The sequence below is a fragment of the Pristiophorus japonicus genome, chromosome 15 (assembly GCF_044704955.1).
Source record: "Pristiophorus japonicus isolate sPriJap1 chromosome 15, sPriJap1.hap1, whole genome shotgun sequence".
NCBI classification, from domain to species: Eukaryota; Metazoa; Chordata; class Chondrichthyes; family Pristiophoridae; genus Pristiophorus; species Pristiophorus japonicus.
In genome coordinates this window covers 129,599,746-129,627,285 of record NC_091991.1, presented here as the reverse complement: position 1 = coordinate 129,627,285, position 27,540 = coordinate 129,599,746, and the positions used below count along the sequence as shown (strand labels likewise).

At 42.0% G+C, this 27,540-nt stretch overlaps 1 protein-coding gene across 2 annotated transcripts in view; it reads right to left on the bottom strand.

The window, feature by feature from the left end:
• notum2 (notum pectinacetylesterase 2) overlaps positions 1 to 26,867 on the bottom strand; it is a 42,495-nt gene extending 15,628 nt beyond the window's left edge. Inside the window, exons 1-11 of one of the 2 annotated variants that reach the window (XM_070856722.1) lie at positions 26,820 to 26,867; positions 25,828 to 25,960; positions 25,420 to 25,755; positions 25,167 to 25,219; positions 23,491 to 23,586; positions 22,528 to 22,588; positions 13,147 to 13,205; positions 12,522 to 12,624; positions 2,478 to 2,666; positions 1,096 to 1,196; positions 865 to 1,012 (exon numbers count right to left, since the gene is read on the bottom strand). In XM_070856722.1, coding sequence (XP_070712823.1) covers positions 865 to 1,012; positions 1,096 to 1,196; positions 2,478 to 2,666; positions 12,522 to 12,624; positions 13,147 to 13,205; positions 22,528 to 22,588; positions 23,491 to 23,586; positions 25,167 to 25,219; positions 25,420 to 25,742 — 1,133 coding nt within the window. In that variant the 5' untranslated portion in view covers positions 25,743 to 25,755; positions 25,828 to 25,960; positions 26,820 to 26,867. Of the gene's footprint in view, positions 1 to 864; positions 1,013 to 1,095; positions 1,197 to 2,477; positions 2,667 to 12,521; positions 12,625 to 13,146; positions 13,206 to 22,527; positions 22,589 to 23,490; positions 23,587 to 25,166; positions 25,220 to 25,419; positions 25,756 to 25,827; positions 25,964 to 26,819 lie in introns of both variants that reach the window. The other variant, XM_070856721.1, reaches the window with a different exon arrangement.
• Positions 26,868 to 27,540: the final 673 nt, after the last annotated feature.

The following is a 27,540-nucleotide window of genomic DNA, read 5'->3' as shown; positions in this document are numbered from 1 at the left end:
AGGAGCTGATGCTAACGATCAATTAACTGTGAATTCTCAACCCATTTTGGAATTTCTTGGCTTTATGTTATGTGCATCCATTATGATAGATTAATCCCAAAATCCAAAAGGGATGCATTCTCCATAAATACTGTAACATGAATGTGTACCATTGTCAACCTTATCTGACAGATCTCCAGCATCAATGTCGGCAGTATCTCACTGAGTTGTATCATTTTCCAGCTTTCACTCTGACAGCTTAAAACTCTTAATTGGAACTGATCAATTTGGGATTTGCATACCCACTCTTTCATTCTTCAACAACTCTAACATTTTCTCGAGACTTCTTTCTCAAAGAAAGTTTGAGTTGGCTCTAGGCAAACATGCTGATTCTCACAGCGGACTTGCCACAACGTGCTGTCTGCACTCACGCTTGCTCAGGGTTTCGGTATGCTTATGATTAAGCTATTACTCACACAGCATGTAGTGCTCCGTTAATGTTTTTATATGTTCCAGGGATCCCTGATGAGTTCATGCCTGTACAGGGTAGAAGCCATCCTTCTGAACAGTGAACCATCAAAAAATAGAATTCACTGTAAATACTATTTGAGTTTAACGCAGCAACTGGTAGCATTTGCTCCAAAATTAAAACATGCATTGGCCTCAAGCTTCCACATGGCTGTTTTCCCCAATGTTGAACTGCTGATCCACTCCAGTGCTGATAAAACCATGGCGGTTGACTATGTTGTGGAAAATTGGGGCCATATATTGTTCAGTTTTTTCTCAAAATAATGCAGATCAGATATTCGATAGCTCTTGTTCCACTGAGTTTATACATTTGCAATATTTTAAAATCATAACATTATATTTTGCGACTTTACTTACGATACGTCTCGCAGTGAATTTCTGAGGTCTCTGCCCAGATTCTGGATATAGTTCCATTGGTTTTCCGTAAGAGAGTGACTTCCTAGTTGAATATTCTCCATTTTCAACTGCTCCTCATCAAACAGCCACTGCACCACAAACACTGGGGCTGAACCAGAGCCGCACAAGTTATATTGACTCCGCTGTCCATACAGAAATTCATAAATGTATTATGTTCAAAGTTCTACTTACATTTTAACGATGAATACATCCTGTAGCCAAAGAAACACTGCCATTCGTCTCCCCGTCTGAACTGCTGCCTGCATCTTTCAGGAATAACGCCATTCCACAACCTGCACAGAAATGGCTCATTAGCTCATTGTAAAGCTGCTGCAGAACAATTGTTGCTATTTTGCATCATATGGGCACATAAAGCTTTAAAAAAATATATATATATATTTTTACTTTCCTAAACACAACCAACTAATATTCAATTTGGTTTTTAATTTTGATCATAAAATTAAAATCCCACAATATATCTGATGTTGAAATTTCGAGAAAACTGCAGAATTTTTGGGGGTGAATTTCCTCGGAGCTCCTGCCGCCCCATCATCGTACCATCAGCGGAATTCCGGCAGACAACTGTTTGCATGGGTTAGGGCGCCGAAGCAGGAGGAGAAGTTCCGAGGCAATTCAAACCCGACAGCTTAGGCTCAATTTGTACAGGTACTGCAAACTTTGGAAACTCATACTGGCGATAGATGACCTTCCAGAGGAGGGAATCTTAGGGCTTTTACATAAGAACATAAGAAATAGGAGCAGGAGTATGCCATTTGGTCCCTTGAGCCTGCTCCGCCATTCAATAAGGTCATGGCTGATCTGATTCTGGCCTCAACTCCATTGCCCCACCCGCTCCCCATAACCCTTGACTCCCTTCTGAGTTATACAGGTACTACCACTTTCGCATTGGAGTGCAGACTGGCAACATAAATACAGACTAATTCAACCAAAGGAACTACTGTGATAAAGGTAAAGGCTAACTCATATCTTGTCTCAGTACATATACTGCATCCTGTATTTACCAGAGATGGTATTTGACAGTAGGATAAACTGCTGGTGTGCGGTTTGCAAGAATATGGTATTCATTAAAACATCAATGAAAATCCGAAAATGTTACTGTGGTTACAGTTGTGGTTTTCTTATCGAATACATTTGAATCATTCCCATATTTTAGGAGAGTTCAAATGAACAAATTGGCCTACAGATTGGATCGTGCCTGATGGGAGTCAAATTTATCCCCCTCTTTTATTTGGGTGCTACGAAGGGAAAATAATAATTTTGGACGGGACAATAATCAGTCCATAAATAGACCAATGTGTGAATGGGTTTGGGATATAATATCAGAATTTTGCAATGCTACATTGTACACATATGGACTTTCCTGTTTACAATTCTGATTCTTCTTGAAGTTATTGTTATTCAAGCAACTGCATGCTGTATTATAAAGTTAAAATAACACACCATAGTAAGTATTCTGTTACATATTTAACAATACATTTCTTCCCCCCCCGCCCCGCTTAAATTTTTAGTGAATTTCGAAAGATAATTAATATACTTCTAATGTATTGGTTTACCTGAGTCCTTTTTTAATGACATAGTTTGGACTACAGGAAGTTACATCTGTGCATTCAGTCTGCCGTGGCTGTTTATTGTCCAGGAACCAGCCAGAGTCCACCAAGCCTCGGACCTGAACATCAGCGCCCAGCTGTGCTAGAAGATTAGCCACCCGCTCGATGTTCAGCAATACTCCAGTTCCACCAGCGCTGCAACCAGATTACATACTTTAAAGCTGAAAAATCCTCAAGAACATTTAAGATCATTTCTAATAGATGTCATCTCTGTTAATATAACTTTAATTTGTTAGATCCAGAACTTAGTTTAATGCATTTTTATTCTTGTTTGCAAATATTCTTTACATTAAACATGCTCAGCCACCCATCTTGTGAAGGATCCTCTGGAGTAATTATATCAGGTGAGAAAACTGGAGTCTTGCAGCCAATCTTGGCTTCAGCTAGCATTCACGTTGGTTCCAAATTCAAAACTTAGAGCCACCAACCTGAACCCAAGTCTGTAAAATGTGATCGTCATGTTTTACTTCATTTAAAATTAACGGCCTCAAAGTGAATTTACACAGGTTTAAAAAACCGCAGGTCCCAGCCATAGAGGCAAAGAATGTATGTGTTCATGTGTCAGGCGTCATTGACGTTGCGTATCAATGCGAAACGTCATGGCTCACTATCTACTTCACACTGAGACAATGAGGAGACAATTGACTCATCCCAGGCTCATTATCCAAGATGGGGCCAATTTGTTTTGAGAATAGTAAGGAAGGGTCTCTTGAGAACCAGACCCAAGGGGGGCAGGAAAGGCCACCGGTCCACTGGCTAATCACTGAGGGGGAAGAGGTTAGAGGGGGCACCTTCCTTTCACATGAAATACAGAGACAAAAGGAGAAATGAGAAATCTGAAACGTGGAGCAAGAAACTGTGAAGTGCAGGCCTGGGCCTGAAACTGGAAACTTGGATGCAAAAGGTCATATTTAGCAGTTAGAGGCTGTCTGAAAGGAAAGGAAATATCAAAAACAAATTAATTAGAACACAAAAGGGACAGTGCCTGGTTTATTATTTTTTTCTCATTTTTCAAGAAAAAAATTTAGTAAAATAAGTGAGTTTTTTTTTAACAATGGTTACTCTGTACATTTACATGCTATTTGTAACATAAAGCAGTTTCACAATTTGTGCTGCTCTCATCTCATTAAAGATGCACATCTAGATTGGAGAAGTGGGCGTGAGGGTATGTGCAAAGGACACAGGGGGTAAAATTCAACTCCAGTGGTGGTGCAAATAGTAATACCAACTCTCGTGGTTTAATCGTGGGTCACACAATTTCTCATGAAAATTCACCCCAACTCATGGTCTCGCGATTCCACTCAGATAAGTCATGATTTTTTTTCATCTGACTTTAGTGATTGGCTGCTGGGGCACTTGGGTTGGGTCAGGGGTTCTCAATGGAGGGGTCAGCAGCCCCTAGTGGTCCACGAGAAGATTTCAGAGGTCCCCGAGTTTTTTTTTCCCATAGTACTATCTCCCATTGGTTTTCCATCTGTAGTCTCTCCCCCGCTCCCTTGAGTGATTGGAATATTCTGAGATACAAAGACTGCATGCGCACATTGGACACCATTGCAACCGGGTCGGGCAGGATGAACGTTTAACTTCTACTGCAGTGTATCAGTGAGTCACTGGCTTTTTTGGGATTTATCTCAGTAATAAAGTTATTTTTTGATTTAGGCACTACTTTTTTATACTTTTATCGACACGTGGGTTTTTAACTTCTGTGCATGGCCGAACCGGCAAGAGCACGAGGTGCGGAGATCACATGCCAATCGGCTCGGGAAGGTTGGGGTTAGGGATTCATGTGCTGCGTTCTCCGATTCTGAAAGCAGGAGCAATGCCTTGGGAAAAGACAGCATTGGAATATCCACAGAGTTAGGTCCAGCTTTGTCCTACAGTGTAATTGTTGAGCTCTGTGTGTGGAGCCTCAGTTGATAGGGACACAGATCACAGACCTGAACGTAGAACTCAGTGCAGTCAATTGGCAAAAATGTATTTCAATTATGTAGACTGTACAGGCAGAAACAGGCCATTTGACCCAACTGGTCCCAGGCCCATCACTTGGGGCTGGGCCTGAACCCAGGGCCCATCACTCTGGTTTATAGATTTATGCTACTCCCACCATACTTCATCTCACCCCAACAACACGTCCTTCTATTCCTTTCTCCCTCATGTAATTATTTAGCTTCCCCTTGAATTTTATTTATTCATTCCTGGAATGTGAGTGTCACTGGCAAGACCAGCATTTATTGTCTATCCCTAATTGCCCTTGAACTGCAGCAGTCCTTGTGGTGAAGGTACTAAAACAGCGTTGTTAGAAAGGGTGTTTTAGCATTTTGACCCAGCGACAATGAAGGAACGGCGATATATTTCCAAGTCAGGATGGTATGTAACTTGGAGGGAAACTTGGAGGTGATGATGTTCCCATGTGCCTGCTGCCCTTGTCCTTCTAAGTGGCAGAGGTTGCAAGTTTGGGAGGAGTTGCTGAAGAAGCCTTGGCGAGTTGCTGCAGTGCATCTTGTAGATGGTGCACACTGCAGCCACAGTGCATGGTGGTGGAGGGAGTGAATGTTTAAGGTGGTGGGTGGGGTGCCAATCAAGCGGGCTGCATTGTCCTGGATGGTGTTGAGCTTCCGGAGTGTTATTGGAGCTGCACTTACCCAGGCAAGTGGCGAGTATTCCATCACACTCCTGACTTGTGCCTTGTAGATGGTGGAAAGGCTTTCGGGAGTCAGGGATAAAGTCACTCGCCACAGAATACCCAGCCTCTGACCTGCTCTTGATGCCACAGTATTTATGTGGTTGGTCCAGTTAAGTTACTGGTCAATGGTGACCCCCGGGGTGTTCATCGTGGAATTCCAATGATAATGCCGTTGAATATCAAGAGGGGGTAGTTAGACTCTCACTTGGAGATAGTCATTGCCCGGCACTTGTGTGGCGCAAATGTTACTTGTCACGTATCAGCTGAAGCCTGAATGATGTCCAGGTCTTGCTGCATGTGGGCACAGACTGTTTCATTATCTGAGGAGTTGCGAATGGAACTGAACATTGCAATCTTCAGCGAACATCCCCACTTATGATGGAGAGAAGGTCATTGATGAAGAAGCTGAAGATAGTTGGACCTAGGACACTGCTCTGAGTAACTCCTGCATCAATGTCCTGGGATTGGGATGATTGACCTCCAACAACCATAACCATCTTCCTTTGTGCTAGGTATGAGTCCAGCGAGTGGAGAGTTTCCCCCCTGATTCCCATTAAATTCAGTTTTACTCAGGTTCCTTGATGCCACACTCAATCAAATGCTGCCTTGATGTCAAAGGCAGTCACTCTTACCTCAACTCTGGAATTCAGCTCTTTTGTCCATGTTTGGACCAAGGCTGTAATGAGGTCTGGAGCCGAGTGGTCCTGACGGAACCCAAACTGAGCAGCGGTGAGCAGGTTATTAGTGAGTAAGTGCTACTTGATAGCAATGTCGACAACACCTTCCATCACTTTGCTAATGATGGAGAGTAGGCTGATGGGGCAGTAATTGGCCAGATTGGATTTGGCCTGCTTTTTGTGGCTCGGACATACCTGGGCAGTTTTCCACATTGTCGGGTAGATGCCAGTGTTGTAGCTGTACTGGAACAGCTTGGCTATTGGCATGGCTAGTTCTGGAGCACAAGTCTTCAGCATGACAGGATGTTGTCAGGGCCCATAGCCTTTGCTATATCCAGCGTGTTCAGCCATTTCCTGATACCATGCGAAGTGAACTGAATTGGCTGAAGACTGGCTTCTGTTATGGTGGGGACCTCAAGAGGAGGCCAAAATGGATCATCCACTCGGCATTTCTCAGTGAAGATGGTCGCAAATGCTTCAGCCTTGTCTTTTGCATTTGAATGCTGGCTCCACCATATTTGAGGATGGGATATTCATGGAGCCTCCTCCTCACATTAGTTTTTTAATTGTCCTCCACCATTCATGACGGGATGTGGCAGGACTGCAGATCTATGATTCTGATCTGTTGATTGTGGGATCGTTTAGCTCTGACTATAGCATTCTGCTTTTGCTGTTTAGTATGCATGAAGTCCTGTATTGCAGCTTCCCCAGGTTGGCATCTCATTTTTAGGTAGGCCTGGTGCTGCTCCTGGCATGCTCTTATGCACTCCTCATTGAACCATGGTGGTCCTCTGGTTTGACAGTGAGTGGAGTGAGGGATATGCCGGGCCATTTGTGGTGGAATGGAATTCTGCTGCTGATGTCCCACAGCGCTTCATGGATGTCCAGTTTTGAGCTGCTAGATCCATTCTGAATCTATCCCATTTAGCACAGTGATAGTGCCACACAATACAATGGAGGGTGTCCTCAGTGTGAAGATGGGACTTCGTCTCCACAAGGACTGTGTGGTGGTCACTGCTACCAGTGCTGTCATGGACAGATGCATCTGTGACAGGTAGATTGGTGAGGGCAAGGTCAAGTAGGTTTTTCCCTCGGGTTGGAAATACACTAAAACTATTCGCTTCAACTACCCATGTGGTAGCGAGTTCCACATTCTCACTACTCTTTGGGTAAAGACGTTTTCATTCATTCCCTATTGGAATTATTATTGACGATTTGGGTATTCAACATTCAGGAAGGATAGAATAAAAGGAAAAGGAGGTGGGGTAGCATTGCTGGTTAAGGAGGAGATTAAGGCAATAGTTAGGAAGGACATTAGCTTGGATGATGTGGAATCTATATGGGTAGAGCTGCAGAACACCAAAGGGCAAAAAACGTTAGTGGGAGTTGTGTACAGACCTCCAAACAGTAGTAGTGATGTTGGGGAGGGTATCATACAGGAAATTAGGGGTGCGTGCAATAAAGGTGCAGCAGTTATAATGGGTGACTTTAATATGCACATAGATTGGGCTAACCAAACTGGAAGCAATACGGTGGAGGAGGATTTTCTGGAGTGCATAAGGGATGGTTTTTTAGACCAATATGTCGAGGAACCAACTAGGGGGGAGGCCATCTTAGACTGGGTGTTATGTAATGAGAAAGGATTAATTAGCAATCTCGTTGTGCGAGGCCCCTTGGGGAAGAGTGACCATAATATGGTGGAATTCTGCATTAGGATGGAGAATGAAACAGTTAATTCAGAGACCATGGTCCAGAACTTAAAGAAGGCTAACTTTGAAGGTATGAGGCGTGAATTGGCTGAGATGGATTGGCGAATGATACTTAAGGGGTTGACTGTGGATGGGCAAAGGCAGACATTTAGAGACCGCATGGATGAACTACAACAATTGTACATTCCTGTCTGGCATAGAAATAAAAAAGGGAAGGTGGCTCAACCGTGGCTATCAAGGGAAATCAGGGATAGTATTAAAGCCAAGGAAGTGGCATACAAATTGGCCAGAAATAGCAGCGAACCTGGGGACTGGGAGAAATTTAGAACTCAGCAGAGGAGGACAAAGGGTTTGATTAGGGCAGGGAAAATGGAGTATGAGAAGAAGCTTGCAGGGAACATTAAGACGGATTGCAAAAGTTTCTATAGATATGTAAAGAGAAAAAGGTTAGTAAAGACAAATGTAGGTCCCCTGCAGTCAGAATCAGGGGAAGTCATAACGGGGAACAAAGAAATGGCGGACCAATTGAACAAGTACTTTGGTTCGGTATTCACGAAGGAGGACACGAACAACCTTCCGGTTATAAAAGGGGTCGGGGGGTCTAGTAAGGAGGAGGAACTGAGGGAAATCCTTATTAGCCGGGAAATTGTGTTGGGGAAATTGATGGGATTGAAGGCCGATAAATCCCCAGGGCCTGATGGACTGCATCCCAGAGTACTTAAGGAGGTGGCCTTGGAAATAGTGGATGCGTTGACAGTCATTTTCCAACATTCCATTGACTCTGGATCAGTTCCTATGGAGTGGAGGGTAGCCAATGTAACCCCACTTTTTAAAAAAGGAGGGAGAGAGAAAACAGGGAATTATAGACCGGTCAGCCTGACATCGGTAGTGGGTAAAATGATGGAATCAATTATTAAGGATGTCATAGCAGTGCATTTGGAAAGAGGTGACATGATAGGTCCAAGTCAGCATGGATTTGTGAAAGGGAAATCATGCTTGACAAATCTTCTGGAATTTTTTGAGGATGTTTCCAGTAGAGTGGATAAGGGAGAACCAGTTGATGTGGTATATTTGGACTTTCAGAAGGCGTTCGACAAGGTCCCACACAAGAGATTGATGTGCAAAGTTAGAGCACATGGGATTGGGGGTAGTGTACTGACATGGATTGAGAACTGGTTGTCAGACAGGAAGCAAAGAGTAGGAGTAAATGGGTACTTTTCAGAATGGCAGGCAGTGACTAGTGGGGTACCGCAAGGTTCTGTGCTGGGGCCCCAGCTGTTTACACTGTACATTAATGATTTAGATGAGGGGATTAAATGTAGTATCTCCAAATTTGCGGATGACACTAAGTTGGGTGGCAGTGTGAGCTGCGAGGAGGATGCTATGAGGCTGCAGAGCGACTTGGATAGGTTAGGTGAGTGGGCAAATGCATGGCAGATGAAGTATAATGTGGATAAATGTGAGGTTATCCACTTTGGTGGTAAAAACAGAGAGACAGACTATTATCTGAATGGTGACAGATTAGGAAAAGGGGAGGTGCAAAGAGACCTGGGTGTCATGGTACATCAGTCATTGAAGGTTGGCATGCAGGTGCAGCAGGCGGTTAAGAAAGCAAATGGCATGTTGGCCTTCATAGCAAGGGGATTTGAGTACAGGGGCAGGGAGGTGTTGCTACAGTTGTACAGGGCATTGGTGAGGCCATACCTGGAGTATTGTGTACAGTTTTGGTCTCCTAACCTGAGGAAGGACATTCTTGCTATTGAGGGAGTGCAGCGAAGGTTCACCAGACTGATTCCCGGGATGGCGGGACTGACCTATCAAGAAAGACTGGATCAACTGGGCTTGTATTCACTGGAGTTCAGAAGAATGAGAGGGGACCTCATAGAAACATATAAAATTCTGACGGGGTTAGACAGGTTAGATGCAGGAAGAATGTTCCCAATGTTGGGGAAGTCCAGAACCAGGGGTCACAGTCTAAGGATAAGGGGTAAGCCATTTAGGACCGAGATGCGGAGGAACTTCTTCACCCAGAGAGTGGTGAACCTGTGGAATTCTCTACCACAGAAAGTTGTTGAGGCCAATTCACTAAATATATTCAAAAAGGAGTTAGATGAGGTCCTTACTGCTAGGGGGATCAAGGGGTATGGCGAGAAAGCAGGAATGGGGTACTGAAGTTGAATGTTCAGCCATGAACTCATTGAATGGCGGTGCAGGCTAGAAGGGCCGAATGGCCTACTCCTGCACCTATTTTCTATGTTTCTATGTTTCTATGTTTCTATTTCATATTTATGGCCCCTGGTTACGGTCTTGCCCGCAAACCTCTCTCTACTTCTAAAATAGCAACTCCTGATTTCTTAACAAATCTCATGATTTTTAAGAGTTTGTCACATGATTTATGAGATAGTGGGATCAGCATTGCTACATAAAATAGTTGATAGCAGATTGGCCGCCCACTATACATTCCATCGATTTTCCTTTCCATTGACTTTATAAAGGGTGGACGATCTACTACTGTCTATTTCGCACCCTGTCAAAGTTTAGTTTTATCCTCAAAATACCCAGTCCAGAACACAAGAGAGTCCTATTGTTGCACCCCAAGGTTACGCCATCATATAGTTAGATATTGGGAAATATGGACATATCCCTAAACATAAGGCGGTCAGACTGTTTATGGGAGTGTCCAGCATAGCTGGGTCCAAGAGAGTATCTAAGGCAGACCTAGACATTGTAACAATCCCCAATGACTAATGTGTCACGCTGCTAAAGTTTGCAAAGTTTGATTTTCTGTTAATAATAAAATGTATTTTTTCATAATATATTGCTTGGTTATGGTTTTCCGAACAACACTGTTCCGACCATGATACAGAAACTTCCAAATAGATTGACATAAGGTATGTAGGGGACTGCGTAACTCAGCGGGTCAGAGACTTGAGGACGATTGAATGGTAGCATAACGCATTAGAACTCCAGATGTTGCACTACAAAGTGGTCAGACACAGGTCTGTGTCTGATTCCACACGGGGAGGTTCCGATTCCATTTTGCTGCCCTGGGGTGGAGCAAGCAGAGTCAGGCCAGTCTCCGCAGGGAGGAAAGGGGAATCAGGAGGCCAGTCACTCTCACACAGCTCAGGATGAACAGATATACAGCAGCATTGACAGAAGCTGTGGAGCAGGCCTGGCCTGTCCACTCTGACACTGATATTTGCACATTAATAGGCTGAGGGAGAAAAATATGCCCGCCTGCTGCAAAATATAGGCTTTTATAGGAAACACATTCTTTCCAGTATAATCACGTCAGATATGCTCCAGTTTGCACTGGGTCACATCATTGTACTATATATAGCAAGGCATTGAATCATAAGCAGTTCCTTATGGCATATTATGTGTACCTGGCGTTCAAAAGATTTCAAAATGATTATGTTTTCTATCTGCTTAATCACTTATCATAAAGTCTGATCATAAAGTCCTCCCCATAATTGGCTAACCCCACCCACCGCGAGCTCTCACTCCCTCCTCGCTGCCGCGCTCCAATCTTCTCCACCAACCCCCGGCCTTCACCGATCCCCTGGGACCGTCCCCAGGGATCCCGGGCTGCTACCTTGGAGCGCATGCTTTCCTGCCCAGCACGTGTCAGCCTTCAATCTGGCCAGCGGCCGGGTGGAAAATGGAGTAAAAGAATGCTAGTGAGATCCTGCCTTTAAATACAGTCGGACTTCCACCTTCCTGGGATCTCGGAGTCTCCCGACCACAGACTCGAGCCCCCGCCCCCTCCCTGTAACTATCGGGGTCAATGATTTTCGAATACCATCAACGATAGAGTCAGTACCAGAAGGGATAATTGCATGTCATAAGTAAAAGCAAACTTTACAGTATGGAGATGCTGTAGCTTTGAAAATCTGCGTGTTTTTGATTCCATTGTGAGCCACTATTTGCCACAGGGAACATGCAGGAGTGTCTGGGGTCAGTGGGAGGTTACCTCATTTCAGTGATATTGTTGAACGCCTCCACCACAGTGGACACATCTTAGGCATCCAGCAGAGTGAAGGGGTGCTGGGCAGCTACTTGCAAATACGTCAGCAGCCCTGGCCCAACAAAACATTTTCAAAAGTCCACCAGTCCCCTTTACTTGATCTGTTGCAGAAAGCTTGTGATTTTCTTCAAGGGTCCAGGCCAAGGCTCAGACCTAGACAACCCCCAGGTGGGATTCACACCCGCAGGTTGGGAGTGGGGCGGGGGAGGGGGCCGGAATGCCAGGGTCCTCCAGGTGTACCAGCTGCTCGCTGGAACCCAGGCCGAGGATGCGGAAATTCCCAGTCGAGGAGTTCCCTTCCAATGGCCACACCCACACTGATGTAAGGGACCATGACGGTGGTGCTGACCCAAACAAGGCCCCCAGGAAACCTATAGCAAAGACCAGGCATAATTCATGGACCTTCTACCACACTCCCAATGGAAAGGCCTGCAGAATTCTGTGGCCCCCAGGTTTCAGTCAATTGGCCTATCCTTATTTTGCTGCCACAATGTATCAATTTGACAGTATAATTTTTAATATTTTGGACACAGTATTGGCAAAGTGCAGCTGACTTCGAAGATTTTTTTTGTTTGAGAATTGCAAAAGTGACAAAACTCAGGCTGTCAACCAAGTGGAAAGCATAGTGTGATCCAGTCACGTTTGAACAGATGGTTGGGACCCATTGAGAACCTGAGATAATCAAAGTTTAAATTTAAAATAAAACTCCTTAATGTATTAATCACAACTTCCTCCTCATGTAATTCAAGAGCAGTGGTGAAAATTGATTAGTTCAATCATTTATGCTGGAGTTAAATAAACAACCGTGCCTGCAGGTAATAAATGGAGCTATTCTCCTTTATCTCACATTAAAAAATTGTTAATCGATAAAGATAAATAAATCTTGCTTACCTGGTTCCAGCAAGCATGACAACCTTAGCCAATTTAATACCCTTGGGGACCAAATCTTTAATCACCTCCCTGAGAATCAATGAGCCCATAAACGCATAATCAACTGGAAGGAAAATACTTACATTAATGCACAGAAACATATTTACATTTGTTTCTCCTAATAATAATTCTCCTAATTCTGAGTCAAAGGATTGTGGGTTCAAGTACCATTCCAGGGACTTGAGCACATAAATGTAGGCCGACACTCCAGTGCAGTGCTGAGGGAGTGCTGCATTGTTGGAGGTGCCATTTTCAGATGAGACGTTAAATCGAGGCCCCATCTGCTCTCTCAGGTGGACATAAACGATCCCATGGCACTATTTCGAAGAAGAGCAGGGGAGTTATCTCCAGTGTCCTGACCAATATTTATCCCTCAATCAACATAACAAAAAACAGATTATCTGGCAATTATCACATTTCTGTTGTGGGAGCTTGCTGTGCGCAAATTGGCTGCCGCAATTCCTACAGTGACTACACTTCAAAAGTACTTTGTAAAGCGCTTTGAGACGTCCGGTGGTCGGGAAAGGCGCTATAAAAATGCAAGTCTTTCTTTCTCAATATATCAAATAAAGCCATTACAATGTACCTTGGCGAGTCTTTGGTGCAGTTCCACTCCATACGTCACTTGAACAATAAGGTACAAACCTGTTCATGAAAAATAGAAATGAATGAACAAGCACGTTTCAAATTAATTCTTCCTATATCAAATGCAAAATTTGTACAAGTGCAAACAGGTAACAGTTTTGTGTTCCAGGGATGTTCATTAACATGTTAGATCTGTCCACATGTTCGACAGGTGCTGGCATGTCAGAGCAAAAGGATCAAAGCTGTGCAAATTGGGCAAGTTGTTAATATAATAAAAGTAAAATACTATCCCTAAATGTTCCTAATGCATAGCATATCATATTTCTACAAAGCACGCCAGACCCCTGTGGTGAGATCATTAATATGGCACTGCTCCCACTTTTTTTCTCTGAATACACTTCTGTGAAGCAACTTGGAATGATGCTCTATATTAAGGTATTAAAGTTGTTCAGGACGTTGTTGACACCTTAAATCAATATTGGACAATTGAAATCGCACAAGAGCTGAGTGGTCATCTTGTTTTCAGAATACTGGATCCACCAGAGGTGATATTTTTCTCATAAAGGCCAAGTATGGTATATTCCCTAAAACTGCTGTGGGATTTAATCCCAGTATCAGCTCCTGAGTTTCTATGGTTTAAAGACATGCTGGGAGGAAATTTCGATCTAGGCGGGAGAGGCGAACTGGCAGTATTGGAACGGCTGCCTGTTATACACCCTGACCAATTCTCTTTTCCGTTCACTTAAATGGAAAGGAAAATCAAGCAGGTTGTGTACAGGTGGCAGGTCCAATACCGCCAGTTCACATCTCCCGCCGAGGTCATAAGAACATAAGAAATAGGCCATTTGGTCCCTCGAGCCTGCTCCGCCATTCGATATGATCATAGCTGATCTGATCATGGGCTAAACTCTACTTCCCTGCCCGCTCCCCATAACTCTTCATTCCCTTATCATTCAAAAATCTGTCTATTTCCACCCCTTAAATATATTCAATGACTCAGCCTCAACAGCTCTATGGGGCAGAGTATTCCACAGATTCATGACCCTCTGAGAGAAGAAATTCCTCCTCATTTCTGTTTTAAATGAGGCGAGCCCTTATTCTGAAAATATGTCTCCTAGTTCTAGATTACCACAGGAGGGGAAACGTCCTCTTTGCATCTATCCTGTTAAGCCCCCTCAGAACCTTACATGTTTCAAATAGATCACCTCTCATTCTTCTAAACTCCAATGAGCATTGGTCAAAGGTTCCTCCCCAGTGAAAGGCTGGAAGTGCCTTTTTTAGTTTGTTTTCAAAAGGAAATTCTTTGAAAATTGGGTAGTGAGGGATTATTGGCGAGTGAGAATAAATCGGACTTTTGTGCATGTCTGGGGTGTTTCTTTGAGGTTGGGGTTGAGGCAATTTTCCTCCTTTCCTGGCGTGGATCAATAAGAGTCCACCCTGCCTGACCTGACCCTGCCTGATTCAGATCATTCAGAGGCCTACAGCAGCGGTAATGGCTGCTACCTTCAGAGCCTCCTGACTGCAGTCGAAAAGCAGCAATCAGAAGGCCTTTAGCCCCAACAGTTGTTTTGCTGGCCCTGTAAGAAAAAGAAACCTACATTTTAGCTGCCTCCAGGATTTTGCTTTGAGCCCTATCTCAGATCCTCTTGTCGGAGAGGGCAGTAAGGCCCACTTGCTGTGGGCACTCGTCCATTTGGGCCACCGGCAGTTGATGAACCCCAAAAAATGAGGCAAGAGGCGTGTTGCTGTCACTACTGCCCCATTACTCTGTCAGTACAACGCTTGCGCCTGCTCCGGGAGCAAGTGCTCCAACTCTCCTGGAGGAAACCCTGAAAGTACACAGGAAATGCAAAAAGGACAGACACCCAGCGTCACAGTCTCTGCTCCTTTTCCCTCTGAGCTGCACCAGGACATAAGCATAGCCAGGGTGCAAAGCAAAAGAGAATCAGGCCTATTTTAGTCGGACGATGGGCCGGATTTTCGGCAGATTCATGACCGGGTTTTGGCCGCGATTTGACCCTCCGTGGTGAACACTTGGTCGCAAAGCCCGGGTAGGATCCTCGGGTACCTGTTTGCGGCGGCACTTCCAAGTACCGCCGGGGAGAGGTGCGCCTACGTGCAACGACTCGGATTGGGTTTGTGTCCGAGTTTCGGCGCTCTCCCGACCCGTACGACGCGCCCAGAATAACAACCGGTCAAACCTATCGGTGCAGCCCTGCCAGCAGCGGTAAGTACGAAAACCTGCAAAAAATATAAGTTAAAGTTTTTATTTATTTATTTTGTTTGCAGCGATTAGATAGTTAAGGGTCTTGTAAATGTTTTTGGAATGATTTTTGGAATTTTTTTTCTTTCTCCCCCGCCTCACCCCCAAGGCCTCTCTCGCAGCGCTCCCGGCCCCGCACTAAATTTGCCAAAACTTGCGTTTTGCACCACAAATGTTTGTGCAGGTGAGCGAAAATTTAAAAAGTCAAAGAATAAGGAGAAGGCCCATAGAGCAGGGTAGCACTGGGGGAAATGAAAACCAGAGCGTGACAGGAAGGGACAAAATGTATAAACATAAAGTGAATCAGAACATGGGGTCAAAGCAGGAAAAAGATGGTTAAAAAAAACAAATTTCAAAGCTCTTTATCTGAATGCACGCAGCATTCATAACAAAATAGATGAGTTGACGGCACAAATAGATACAAATGGGTATGATCTGATAGCCATTACCGAGACATAGCTGCAAGGTGACTAGGACTGGGAAATAAACATTCAGGGGTATTTGACAATTCGGAAGAACAGACAGAAAGGCAAAGGAGATGGGGTAGCTCTGTTAATAAGGGATGAGATCAGTGCGTTAGTGAGAAACGATATTGGCTCAGAAGATCAAGATGTTGAACCAGTTTGGGTGGAGATAAGGAATAATAAGGGGAAAAAGTCGCTGGTGAGCGTAGTCTATAGGCCCCCCAACAGTAGCTACACTGTTGGATGGAGTATAAATCAAGAAATAATGGAGGCTTGTAAAAAAGGAACAGCAATAATCATGGGCAATTTTAACCTTCATATTGATTGGACAAAGCAAATTGGCCAAGGTAGCCTTGAGGAAGAGTTAATAGAGTGTATCCAGGAAAGTTTCCTTGAACAGTACATTGTGGAACCAACCAGGGAGCAGGTTACGCCCACCAGTGACTTTTTCCCATTATTCTTTATCTCCATCCAAACTGTTTCAACATCCTGATTATTTGAGCCAATATCATTTCTCACTATTGCAGTGATTCCATTCTTTATCAATAGAGCTACCCCACATCCTTTTCCTTTCTGTCTGTCCTTTTGGATTGTCAAGTACCCCTGAATATTTAATTCCCAGTCCTGGTCACCTTGCAACCACGTCTCTGTAATGGCCATCAGATCATACCCTTTTTACAAATTCTCTGGATTCTGGGGAGGTCCCAGCAGATTGGAAAACTGCAATGTAACGCCCCTATTTAAAAAAGGAGGCAGACAAAAAGCAGGAAACTATAGACCAGTTAGCCTAACATCTGTCATTGGGAAAATGCTGGAGTCCATTATTAAAGAAGCAGTAGCAGGACATTTGGAAAAGCAAAATTCGGTCAGGTAGAGTCAGCATGGATTTATGAAGGGGAAGTCATGTTTGACAAATGTGCTGGAATTCTTTGAGGATGTAACGAATAGGGTGGATAAAGGGGAACCAGTGGATGTGGTGTATTTGGACTTCCAGAAGGCATTTGACAAGGTGCCACATAAAACATTACTTTACAAGATAAAAGTTCATGGGATTGGGGGTAATATATTAGCGTGGATAGAGGATTGGCTAACCAACAGAAAACAGAGAGTCAGGATAAATGGTTCATTCTTAGGTTGGCAATCAGTAACTAGTGGGGTGCCACAGGGATCAATGCTGGGACCCCAACTATTTACAATCTATATTAACGACTTGGAAGAAGGGACCGAGTGTAACGTAGCCAAGTTTGCTGACGATATAAAGATGGGAGGAAAAGCAATGTGTGAGGAGGACACAAAAAATCTGCAAAAGGACATAGACAGGCTAAGTGAGTGGGCAAAAATTTGGCAGATGGAGTTTAATGTTGGAAGTGTGAGGTCATGCACTTTGGCAGAAAAAAATCAAAGAGCAAGTTATTATTTAAATGGAGAAAGATTGCAAAGTTCTGCAGTACAGCGGGACCTGGGGATACTTGTGCATGAAACACAAAAGGATAGTATGCAGGTACAGCAAGTGATCAGGAAGGCCAATGGAATCTTGGCCTTTATTGCAAAGGGAATGGAGTATAAAAGCAGGGAAGTCTTGCTACAGTTATACAGGGTATTGGTGAGGCCACACCTGGAATACTGAGTGTAGTTTTGGTTTCCATATTTACAAAAGGATATATTTGCTTTGGAGGCAGTTCAGAGAAGGTTCACAAGGTTGATTCCGGAGATGAGGGGGTTGACCTATGAGGAAAGGTTGAGTAGGTTGGGCCTCTACTCATTGGAATTCAGAAGGATGAGAGGTGTTCTTATTGAAATGTATAAGATTATGAGGGGGCTTGACAAGGTGGATGCAGAGAGAATGTTTCCACTGATGGGGGAGACTAGAACCAGAGGGCTTAATCTTAGAATAAGGGGCCGCCCATTTAAAACTGAGATGAGGAGAAATTTCTTCTCTCAGAGGGTTGTGAATCTCTGGAATTCTCAGCCTCAGAAAGCTGTGGAAGATAGGACATTGAATAAATTTAAGACAGAAATAGACAGTTTCTTAAACGATAAGGGGATAAGAGGTTATGGGGAGCGGGCAGGGAAGCGGACTTGAATCCATGATCTGATCAGCCATGGTCGTCTCAAATGACAGAGCAGGCTCGAGGGGCCGTATGGCCTACTCCTGCTCCTACTTCTTATTTTCTTATACTGTGTAATGAGACAGGATTAATAAATCATCTCGTAGTAAAGGATCCCCTAGGAATGAGTGACCATAACATGGTTGAATTTCAAATTCAGTTGTAGGTGAGAAAGTTGGATCTCAAACCAGTGTCTTAAGCTTAAATAAAGGACACTACAAAGGTATGAGGGCAGAGTTGGCTAAAGTGGACTGGGAAAATAGATTAAAGTATGGGACGGTTGATGAGAAGTGGCAGACATTTAAGGAGATATTTCATAACTTGCAACAAAAATATATCCCAATGAGAAGGAAAGGCTGTAAGAGAAGGGATAACCATCCATGGCTAACTAAGGAAATAAAGGATAGTATCAACTTAAAAACAAGGGCATACAATGTGGCCAAGACTAGTGAGAGGCCAAACAATTGGGCAACTTTTAAAAGCCAGCAAAGAACAACTAAAAAAATGATAAAGAGAGGGAAGATCGATTATGAACATAAACTAGCATGAAATATAAAAACAGGTAGTAAGAGTTTCTACAGGTACATAAAAAAAGAGTGGCTAAAGTAAATGTTGGTCCCCTAGAGGATGAGACTAGGGAATTAGTAATGGAGAACAGGGAAATGGCAGAGACGTTGAACAAATCGTTTGTATCGGTCCTCACGGTAGATGACACTAAAAACATCCCAATAGTGGATAATCAAGGGGCTTTAGGGAGGGAGGAACTTTATACAATCACCATCACTAATTAAGTAATACTTGGTAAACTAATGGGACTAAAGGCGGACAAGTCCCCTGGACCTGATGGCTTACATCCTAGGATCTTAAAAGAAGTGGCTGCAGAGATAGTGGAGCATTGGTTGTAATCTACCAAAATTTTCTGGATTCTGGGGCGGTCCCAGCGGATTGGAAAACTACAAATGTAATGCCCCTATTTAAAAAAGGATGCAGATAAAAAGCAGGAAACTATAGACCAGTTAGTCTAACATCTGTCATTGGGAAAATGCTGAAGTCCATTATTAAGGAAGCAGTAGCGGGACATTTGGAAAAGCATAATTCAATCAAGCAGAATCAGCTTGGTTTTATGAAAGGGTAATCATGTTTGACAAATTTGCTGGAGTTCTTTGAGCATGTAATGAGCAGGGTGGATAAGGAGGAACCAGTGGGTGTGGTGTATTTGGATTTCCAGAAGGCATTATATAAGCTGCCACATAAAAGGTTACTGCACAAGACAAAAGTTCACGGGGGTAATATATTAGCATGGATAGAGGATTGGTTAACCAACAGAAAACAGAGAGTTGGGATAAATTGTTCATTTTCTGGTTAGCAGTGACCAGCGGGGTGCCACAGGGATCAGTGCTGGGTCCTCAACTATTTACAATCTATATTAATGACTTGGGTGAAGGGACCGAGTGTAATGTAGCCAAGTTTGCTGATGATACAAAGGTGGGTGAGAAAGCAAATTGTGAGGACAGAAAACATCTGCAAAGGGATATAGACAGGCTAAGTGAGTGGGCTAAAATTTGGCAGATGGAGTATAATGTGGGAAAATGTGAGGTTATCTACTTTGGCAGAAAAAATAGAAAAGCAAATTATAATTTAAATGGAGAAAAATTGCAAAGTGCTGCAGTGCAGACGGACCTGGGGGTCCTTGTGCATGAAACACGAAAAGTTAGTATGCAGGTACAGCAAGTAATCAGGAAGGCAAATGGAATGTTGGCCTTTATTGCAAGGGGGATAGAGTATAAACGCAGAGAAGTCCTGCTACAATTGTACAGGGTATTGGTGAGGCCACACCTAGAGTACTGCATACAGTTTTGGTCTCCGTGTTTAAGGAAGGATATACTTGCAATGGAGGCTGTTCAGAGAAGGCTCACTAGGTTGATTCTGGGGATGAGGAAGTGGACTTATGAAGATAGGTCAAGTAGGTTGGGCTTATACTCATTGGAGTTCAGAAGAATGAGAGGTGATCTTATCGAAACATATAAGATAATGAGGGGCTCGACAAGGTGGATGCGGAGAGGATATTTCCACTCATAGGGGAAGCTAAAACTAGGGGACATAGTCTCAGAATATGGAGCTGCACATTTAAAACTGAGATGAGGAGGACTTTCTTCTCCGAGAGGGTTATAAATCTGTGGAATTCTCTGCCCCAGAGAGCTGTGGAGGCTGGGTCATTGAATATATTTAATCTGGAGATAGACAGATTTTTGAGTGATAAGGGAATAAAGGGTTAAGGGGAGCGGGTAGGGAAGTGGAGCTGAATCCATGATCAGATCAGCCATGATCTTATTAAATGGCGGAGCAGGCTCGAAGGGCCAGGTAGCCTACTCCTGTTCCTATTTCTTATGTTCTTATGTTCTTACCGTGGCGCAGATGTGAAGGCCGAAAGATCGGCCTAAAAACGGTTGCGCAGCGAAAACAGTAAGTTTCATCTATCGCTACCATTTTCACCGGATAACCCTGAAAGCCAAAAATCTGACCCTTTGGAGTTTAACTTAGCACCCGACCTGGAAATGCTTGACACTGGCAAATAAAAGTAGAAACAGCGTTCCATTCCTTAGTACTGACATCTCTTACACTGAGCAGCACCAAGATTCACCCAATAAATATAATGAAAAAAAACAAGTTTCTGTGAAATTCCAAGAGATAAAAACACTTGGACACTCCCTCAAATAATATCTGACATTGTATATGCGTGGATAAGGCAATTTAATCCCATTTAGATGCGGTGAATATAAAAGAGTTATCAGACTTTCTTTTTAAGCTTTTATTAGGGGCAACCGAGAGCCTACTATTCAAACCAAACAAGATAACTTCTGTTTCTAGTCTCTGGCCAAATAAGTTCAATTCCTATTGGCTTTATCTTCAATTTTCTTCATAATTTGGAGATTTTTAATCAGTAACCAAAAAGAGTTTTCCATCTATTTCCACTGACCTTTTCTCAGAGTATCACCAATCTTTACTGAACCTAACAATCCCTGTTATAGAAAAGGGAAATATGACCAGGATGTACTGACTGACACTCTGTTGCTTGAGCTAATTTAGTATACAATCATCAAAGGAATTGTGACCGGGTTCAAACTACTCAGCTGACTGCTCATCACAACCCACGGCTCTCTCAATTATGCTAAATTCAATGCATGTCTGTTATTTAGAAATTTCTGCTTTAAAAGTCTTTAATGATGTGAAAATAGACTTTTGAGGTCACGTTGAAAAAATGTCAATTAGATATAGAAGTTACTGCAAGGCGGAGAAAAAAAACAAAGGACTTTGCTTTTTTGAAAAAAATAAACAAATCAATTCAATAAAGAGCAGATGAACAATAGGAAATTAGTTGAAGCAAAGAGTCGATCTAACCCAGTCATTTGCCTGATAGTAAGTTAAAGAGGAAAATATGTAGTATAAAAAGCTACTAATTGACAATTTTGGTGGCTTTGAACCCACATTGGCCCAATACCCAGCTACTGTGCAATGTCTTTATTCAGCTATGTAATTACTTCCAGCAATCTAGGATGGATATTATTATTTTCCTGATGTATAACCTCCTGTTTGGAGTTCAAAGTTTATTTGAGGAAAATTAGTCACTGTTAGGAACTCCCTCCCTAAACCTCTCTTTCCTCGTTTAAGATGCTCCTTATGACCTCCCTTTTTGACTGAGCTTTTGGTCATCTGACGTAATTTCTTCTTATGTGGCTCGGTGTCAAATTTATTTATTTTGTCTTATAACACTCCTGTGAAGCGCCTTGGGACATTTAATACATTAAAGGTGCTATGTAATACAAGTTGTTGTTGTTGTTGTTGTTGTTAGTAAGACAAGTGGTGCCCTGCTCAATTTAAAAGGTAAGATTATTAAAATTACTCATGAATATTAAAATATATCCATCTTCCATTGTAGCATTTATTTCTTGGGATGCGTTGATTATATTTCAATAAATTCCTTCTCTTTTTTTTCGCTCTCTTTGTGAAGTCTCCTGTGCTAATTTCCACCTAAGATGTGCTGGAGCTCTGCTCTATAACATGTGACTAGAGTATGCAAGATTAATCTGGGGAGACTCGTGTTCCTGTTCTGCCTCTATCCCTGTGGAGAAGTGCCTGCGCTTCTGTTTTCAGTCTCATTGAACCCAAATGAGATTACTCCATGCTTCTTCGCACAGTGGGTGCTGAATGGCAGGAGGGTAGGTCAGAGATTGAGTTAATGTGTACCTCCTTACAGCTGGCTCGAGTGACATTGGTTGGAGCCCCGATTGTTTGTTCACTCTCAGGCTAGGAATTCCGCTTGCCATGGGGAAAACTAAATGCAAAAATGACTAAACATGGGAAGGACAGGGAATTTTTGTCTTAAGTATATAAAATAGAAACATTGCTCTTTTTTAGTCACAGTTTTATTTGTCGTGCAATTGAGCAAAAAATGTCCTATCACTTGTTATATTTGAAGTTCTGCCTAGTTTTATCTTACTGAATGTGAAACACATTCTTGAAACACAGAAATGAAAAGCAGCACTTACACTGTGTTAGCATTCCACCAATGTGGGTTTTCTTCAGGCTGCGATGATAGAATTCCAGAACCTGCCATATTGAATAAACAGCATAGACAAGGTCATTCTTCACAGTTGTCAGAGTTGATATTTCCCTATTGACTGCAATAACTCTTTCTTAACTGCAAAAAAAAAATATTTAGAGAGGCTTCCCTTGCTTCGAATAAAACAGCACCTAAGGAAATAATGGGTCCGAATTTACTGTCGTAAATGACAGTGAGGCTAACGGGGCTCGCCTTTATTTAAGCGCAAATCGCACAGCAAGTTCGGGCGAAGATAAATGTGAGGTCAACTGTAAAAAGTCAGAAGTTGCTGTCCGAGATGTCGTTAGCTTCATTCAAATGCATTGAATGGCATCAAGTTCGTATATTTGCATTGTCGATACTAACTAAACTCGCCACAAAAAGTTAGGGCTTGTCTATCTCAGTCTAAATACGCTTTATAATGGCGTGATAAGTCTTAATTACTGACAAACCTCTCTGGCTCTGAAATTTAACTTTTACAAGTGTGGAGTCTTATTCCTTCAGCTTTTAATTGTTGTTAAGGATGTAAAAACAAAATTTAAATTCATTTTTTTAACTTTTTCTTTTTGTTTCTTGTTTCTTTCCATCTTAATCTAGTCCTTCTTTCCATCTCTTTATTTTGCTTTCTGTACATGATTTGACATTGAATTCACAATTCAAACTTACACTTCTCTGTTCAGACTGCGTGGTGCATTAACAATTCTTCAACCTGATTGGTTAAGCAGATACACATTGCATGTCCTGTCAAAGATGCCCTGTAGAGGGCGCCATGCTATTTTGACTTCCCACTTATAGCAAGTTGCCGTGCGAAAGCTCATGGAAATTAAACGGGCAAGGGTATGTCTAATGAATGGCAGGCACCGTTCGTTCGCCAGCTCCAGTCAATTCTGGCCGTGTATAATATAATTACCTTTCTGGGCTTGTGGCCATTCAGAAGAACTCATGAGGCGTGGAATTGATCTGTATCTTGCGTCACAGCTTTCTTTGTTATAACAACACCAGCCACCTATATTCATTCACAAAATAGAAAAAAACTAATGTCACTGGACTCATCATTACACCAAGAATATTCATCTAAACAAAATGTTGTTTTAACACAAGTATGGCCTCATGAAATGAATTAGAATTAATTGAGTTTTGATTTTATTATTGTCAATGATTTTAAAAAATACTTATATATTACCCTTGTTCTGTTAAAATGGAAATATTTTACTTATTTTTAACCACGGTGTTCTACCACTTACTTTGCTCTATGATTAAAGTTTGTACATAATTCAGATTGCCAGATTAAAGATAAAGTAGTCAAATCCTGATACAATTGGAATTGATGAGATCAAAAACTTTCTATCACTAATCTCTCAACAAAATACTATTTTTTAATCCACGATGGCATATCAGGGTGCAAAACTGCTACAATCACTTATATAACTTTAGATCATAGTTACACTCTGTGTTGACCAAGTAATCTTTTTCAGATCTTCATTGCATTGGTTTTGCCCTGTTATGCAGGAGAAGAACTTACGTATAGCACAACCTAAGGATGTCGCAAAACACTTTACAGCCAATGAATTACTTTTGGAATGTAACCATTGTTGTAATGTAGGAAATGCGGCAGCCAAACAGCAATGAGACAATAACCAGATAATCTGTTTTTGGTGGTGTTGGTTGAGGGATAAATATTGGCAACAACACTAGGGAGAACTCCCTTGCTCTTCTTCGAATAGTCTCATGGCATCTTTTAATCCACCTGAGGGAGTAGACAAGGCCTTGGTTTAACGTCTCGTACATTACATGGCACGTCTAATAGTGTAGCCCTGAGGGAGCACTGAAGTGTCAGCATAGATTATGTGCTCAAGTCTCTGGAGTGGAACGTGAATACACAACCTTCTGACTCAGAGGCGAGAGTGCTACCACTGAGCTATGGCTGAAACCTGTCAGCCTGTTATGCACTGTCATGCTTGATGTTATCCAGGGAACTTTCCCCCAAAACTTACAATAGTAGAAGCAATTACTTAAGGAATAAAACAACCCTTTGCTTTTTGATGTTTCAAAGCAATCTGTGTGGAATACCAGCACAGTACAAGTCTGTCCTGGTAGCAAACAGATTGAAATTGGAGTCTACACTGAGAAAGCTAAAAGGGTTGTTACAAACTAATCAGAACCATACTCCACAGGCTCCACTGTGCCAGTTACACAGAAAGCTGCATACAGCACCTGTAGGTTAGAAATTCTGATTTGCAAACTTCTTATACAAACACGTGAATGTGCTTTCACTACATTCCTGTGTGCCCTATTTCCATGCAGGCATTAAATTAGTTAATGCCCGTGTAAAACAGGGATATAATATGTGCATTAAGGGCTTTTACATGGAATTTCAATTGTTCCTCAAGTGGCTTCAACTAACTTTCTGAACATTTCATAAATACATGTTAAATTCTCCTTGCATCATCTATGGACACGGACAAAGCAACATTTTCCAGTTATTGAGATCTATCTTTAATAATTCCATCAATAATTGGCACATTCCATTATAACTTACGTTGAACTGAAGAGTCTGCACCCATTAGTTTACCATATTTCACATACCTTCCAAAAATATTAACCATCGCTTGCTTCCTTTTGACTCCCTTATGTAATATCTGTAAAATTAACAAGTCACAAATGCAATAAAATTTAATATAAAATGCATAACAAACAATTAGCGCAGACATATGTTGTTTTAATTTGATTCCATATAAAAATGTCATAGAGTGAATATTTTAATCTTTATGTACACACAATCAAACTTAAGCTATATTTCTTTTCTCTATGATTAATACATTTGAAGTGTGTTTTATACCCAGCTGGAGTTCCATCATTGCATGTCACTGTGGTGCTCTTCAGGAAGCTGAGTTTCATCTCATCGGTATTAGCTGATTTGGAGCATTGGTACAGGGTCTGAGCTAGAGTCCTGACATGAGACACCAGATTGTCATTGTTGTCTTCGGTAAGATTAGTATGAGGTGGTTCTTCATTAGTGACTGGTTGCGCTGATTCCCCACTCGGGTTTGGCGTGCGTCTATTTGGGCTGGAGTTCCTGGATGTAGCCTTTGAATTTGGCCTGTTTTGGGGCACAACTGCTCCCAGCAAGGTGATGAAAATGACAGTGCTGAAGAGGTTCATTGCACAATGGGATCTATAGAAAATACAGACTTGTTAAACAATCAACCTTGTCAATTTGAAAATGAAAGCTTCAAATAATGCATACCTTTGTAAATGTGCTGGAGGAAGTTGCTGCAGTGAGGATGCTAGGTTAGGTCCAGAAGCTCTTTGGTCTCAACACTATCAATGTTCTTAGAAAGACAGGTAGTAAATGGGTGAGGACTGGTTCTGAAGCCAACCTACTACAAAGAAAGAAATATTGGATCTACTCAAATCACGGATGTGAATTTGATTTTATATTGTCGCCATATGGATCAAATTTCTTTTTCTTAAATTTTGCTTTGAGCTGGTGCCAAGGATGTGAAGATGGCATGGATTGGACAGGAAGGATAACACATAGACACACTCCTGTGAAAAATGTAAATCCTGCCTTTGAACTGACACCCACAGTACTGATATTTAAAACTTCCTTGTTTTACTTTTCCAGAGGTGCTCAATTATGGGACTGTTTTGGTCAAGTTGCATTCTTAGACGGAATTCATTTAGCAGAATCCACAAAAACAAATGAACAAAGAGAAAAGAAGTATTTCTCAACATTGAAGTTTCTATATTTTTTCTATAAACCTGCTTTGTCAACTTCTCTCGTCGGTTATACTTCTGCTTGTGCTCAAACACATGGAACCTTTAGGGCACTCAGCAGTAATACAAATTAAGAAACTAAAGTGAAACAACCTTCATGTCATAACACATGAATGGCATAAATTAAAGGAAATGTACTTTACACTTTTTCAATGGTTCATTCAGCTCCTTTGAAAGCAATACAACTCATTTTCAAACTAAATTCAGCAGGAAAAACTTACAAAGCTTCATTCTATTTCTTTTCAGAATTAAATCAAGAAATATCCTAAAGTAAGTCGAAATAATTGCAACACAACCGGGTAAGATTATATTAAAACAATGAACTCAATACATAAAACTTGTGAATCCATTCTATTAAAAAATTAGAATTTATAAATAAAATCAATATCTTCCTAACACATTTGCAAACACGAGGTCTGGGCACAACATTGTACAGTCCAGCAGACTTCATGGCTTTACCTTTGGGTTCAGTTGCAGAGTTTGTCTCTCCAGACAGTCTGAAGTAAATAGTCATCACCAAGTTTCAGTTGAACACTTTGAAAGAAAACACTGGCTATTTGAACCTGCCCTGCATATCTTTCAGATAGCAGGAGGGTGACGTACTGTTCATTAAAGGGAATCACGAGTGCTGTGCTCTAACCAAACACTCATCAATGAAATGCTGGACATCCACATTCATCAACCGTACTAATTGAGCCAGTGCTCAGATCCATCATTAGAACCAGTCCCCTATTACATCAAAGATTGACAGGGTCTCTCGTTTCAGGAAAGCACAGTCTTTTAGGTGTTTATGTGTAGTAACTACATACCATACTCTCCTATCTTTCAAGCATTCAATGTTGACAGATGGATTTTTTAATGCCAATGTGTAGCACAATTCCTTATTGAGTGCTAACCAGCCATAATGACCATGAATTTTGCAAGCCTTTAAAGTTACTGAGATCTTCCTGTCAATCGGAGTGTATTCCAGGCATTTATCTGATTGCCATCATTGAAAGCTAGGAAATAAGTGCATTTTCAAACATGAATACATTTTTGAAAATTGTCTCTTTGTATTCTCAATCGTTATAGAATGGTTCTCTTACAAATGTTATATTTCTAATAAAGAGGAAGCGCTCCTGAATTAAGATGCTTTCTAAGTTCCTGGAAAAGCCGGACTCGCTGCGAACTCAGTGTAAAA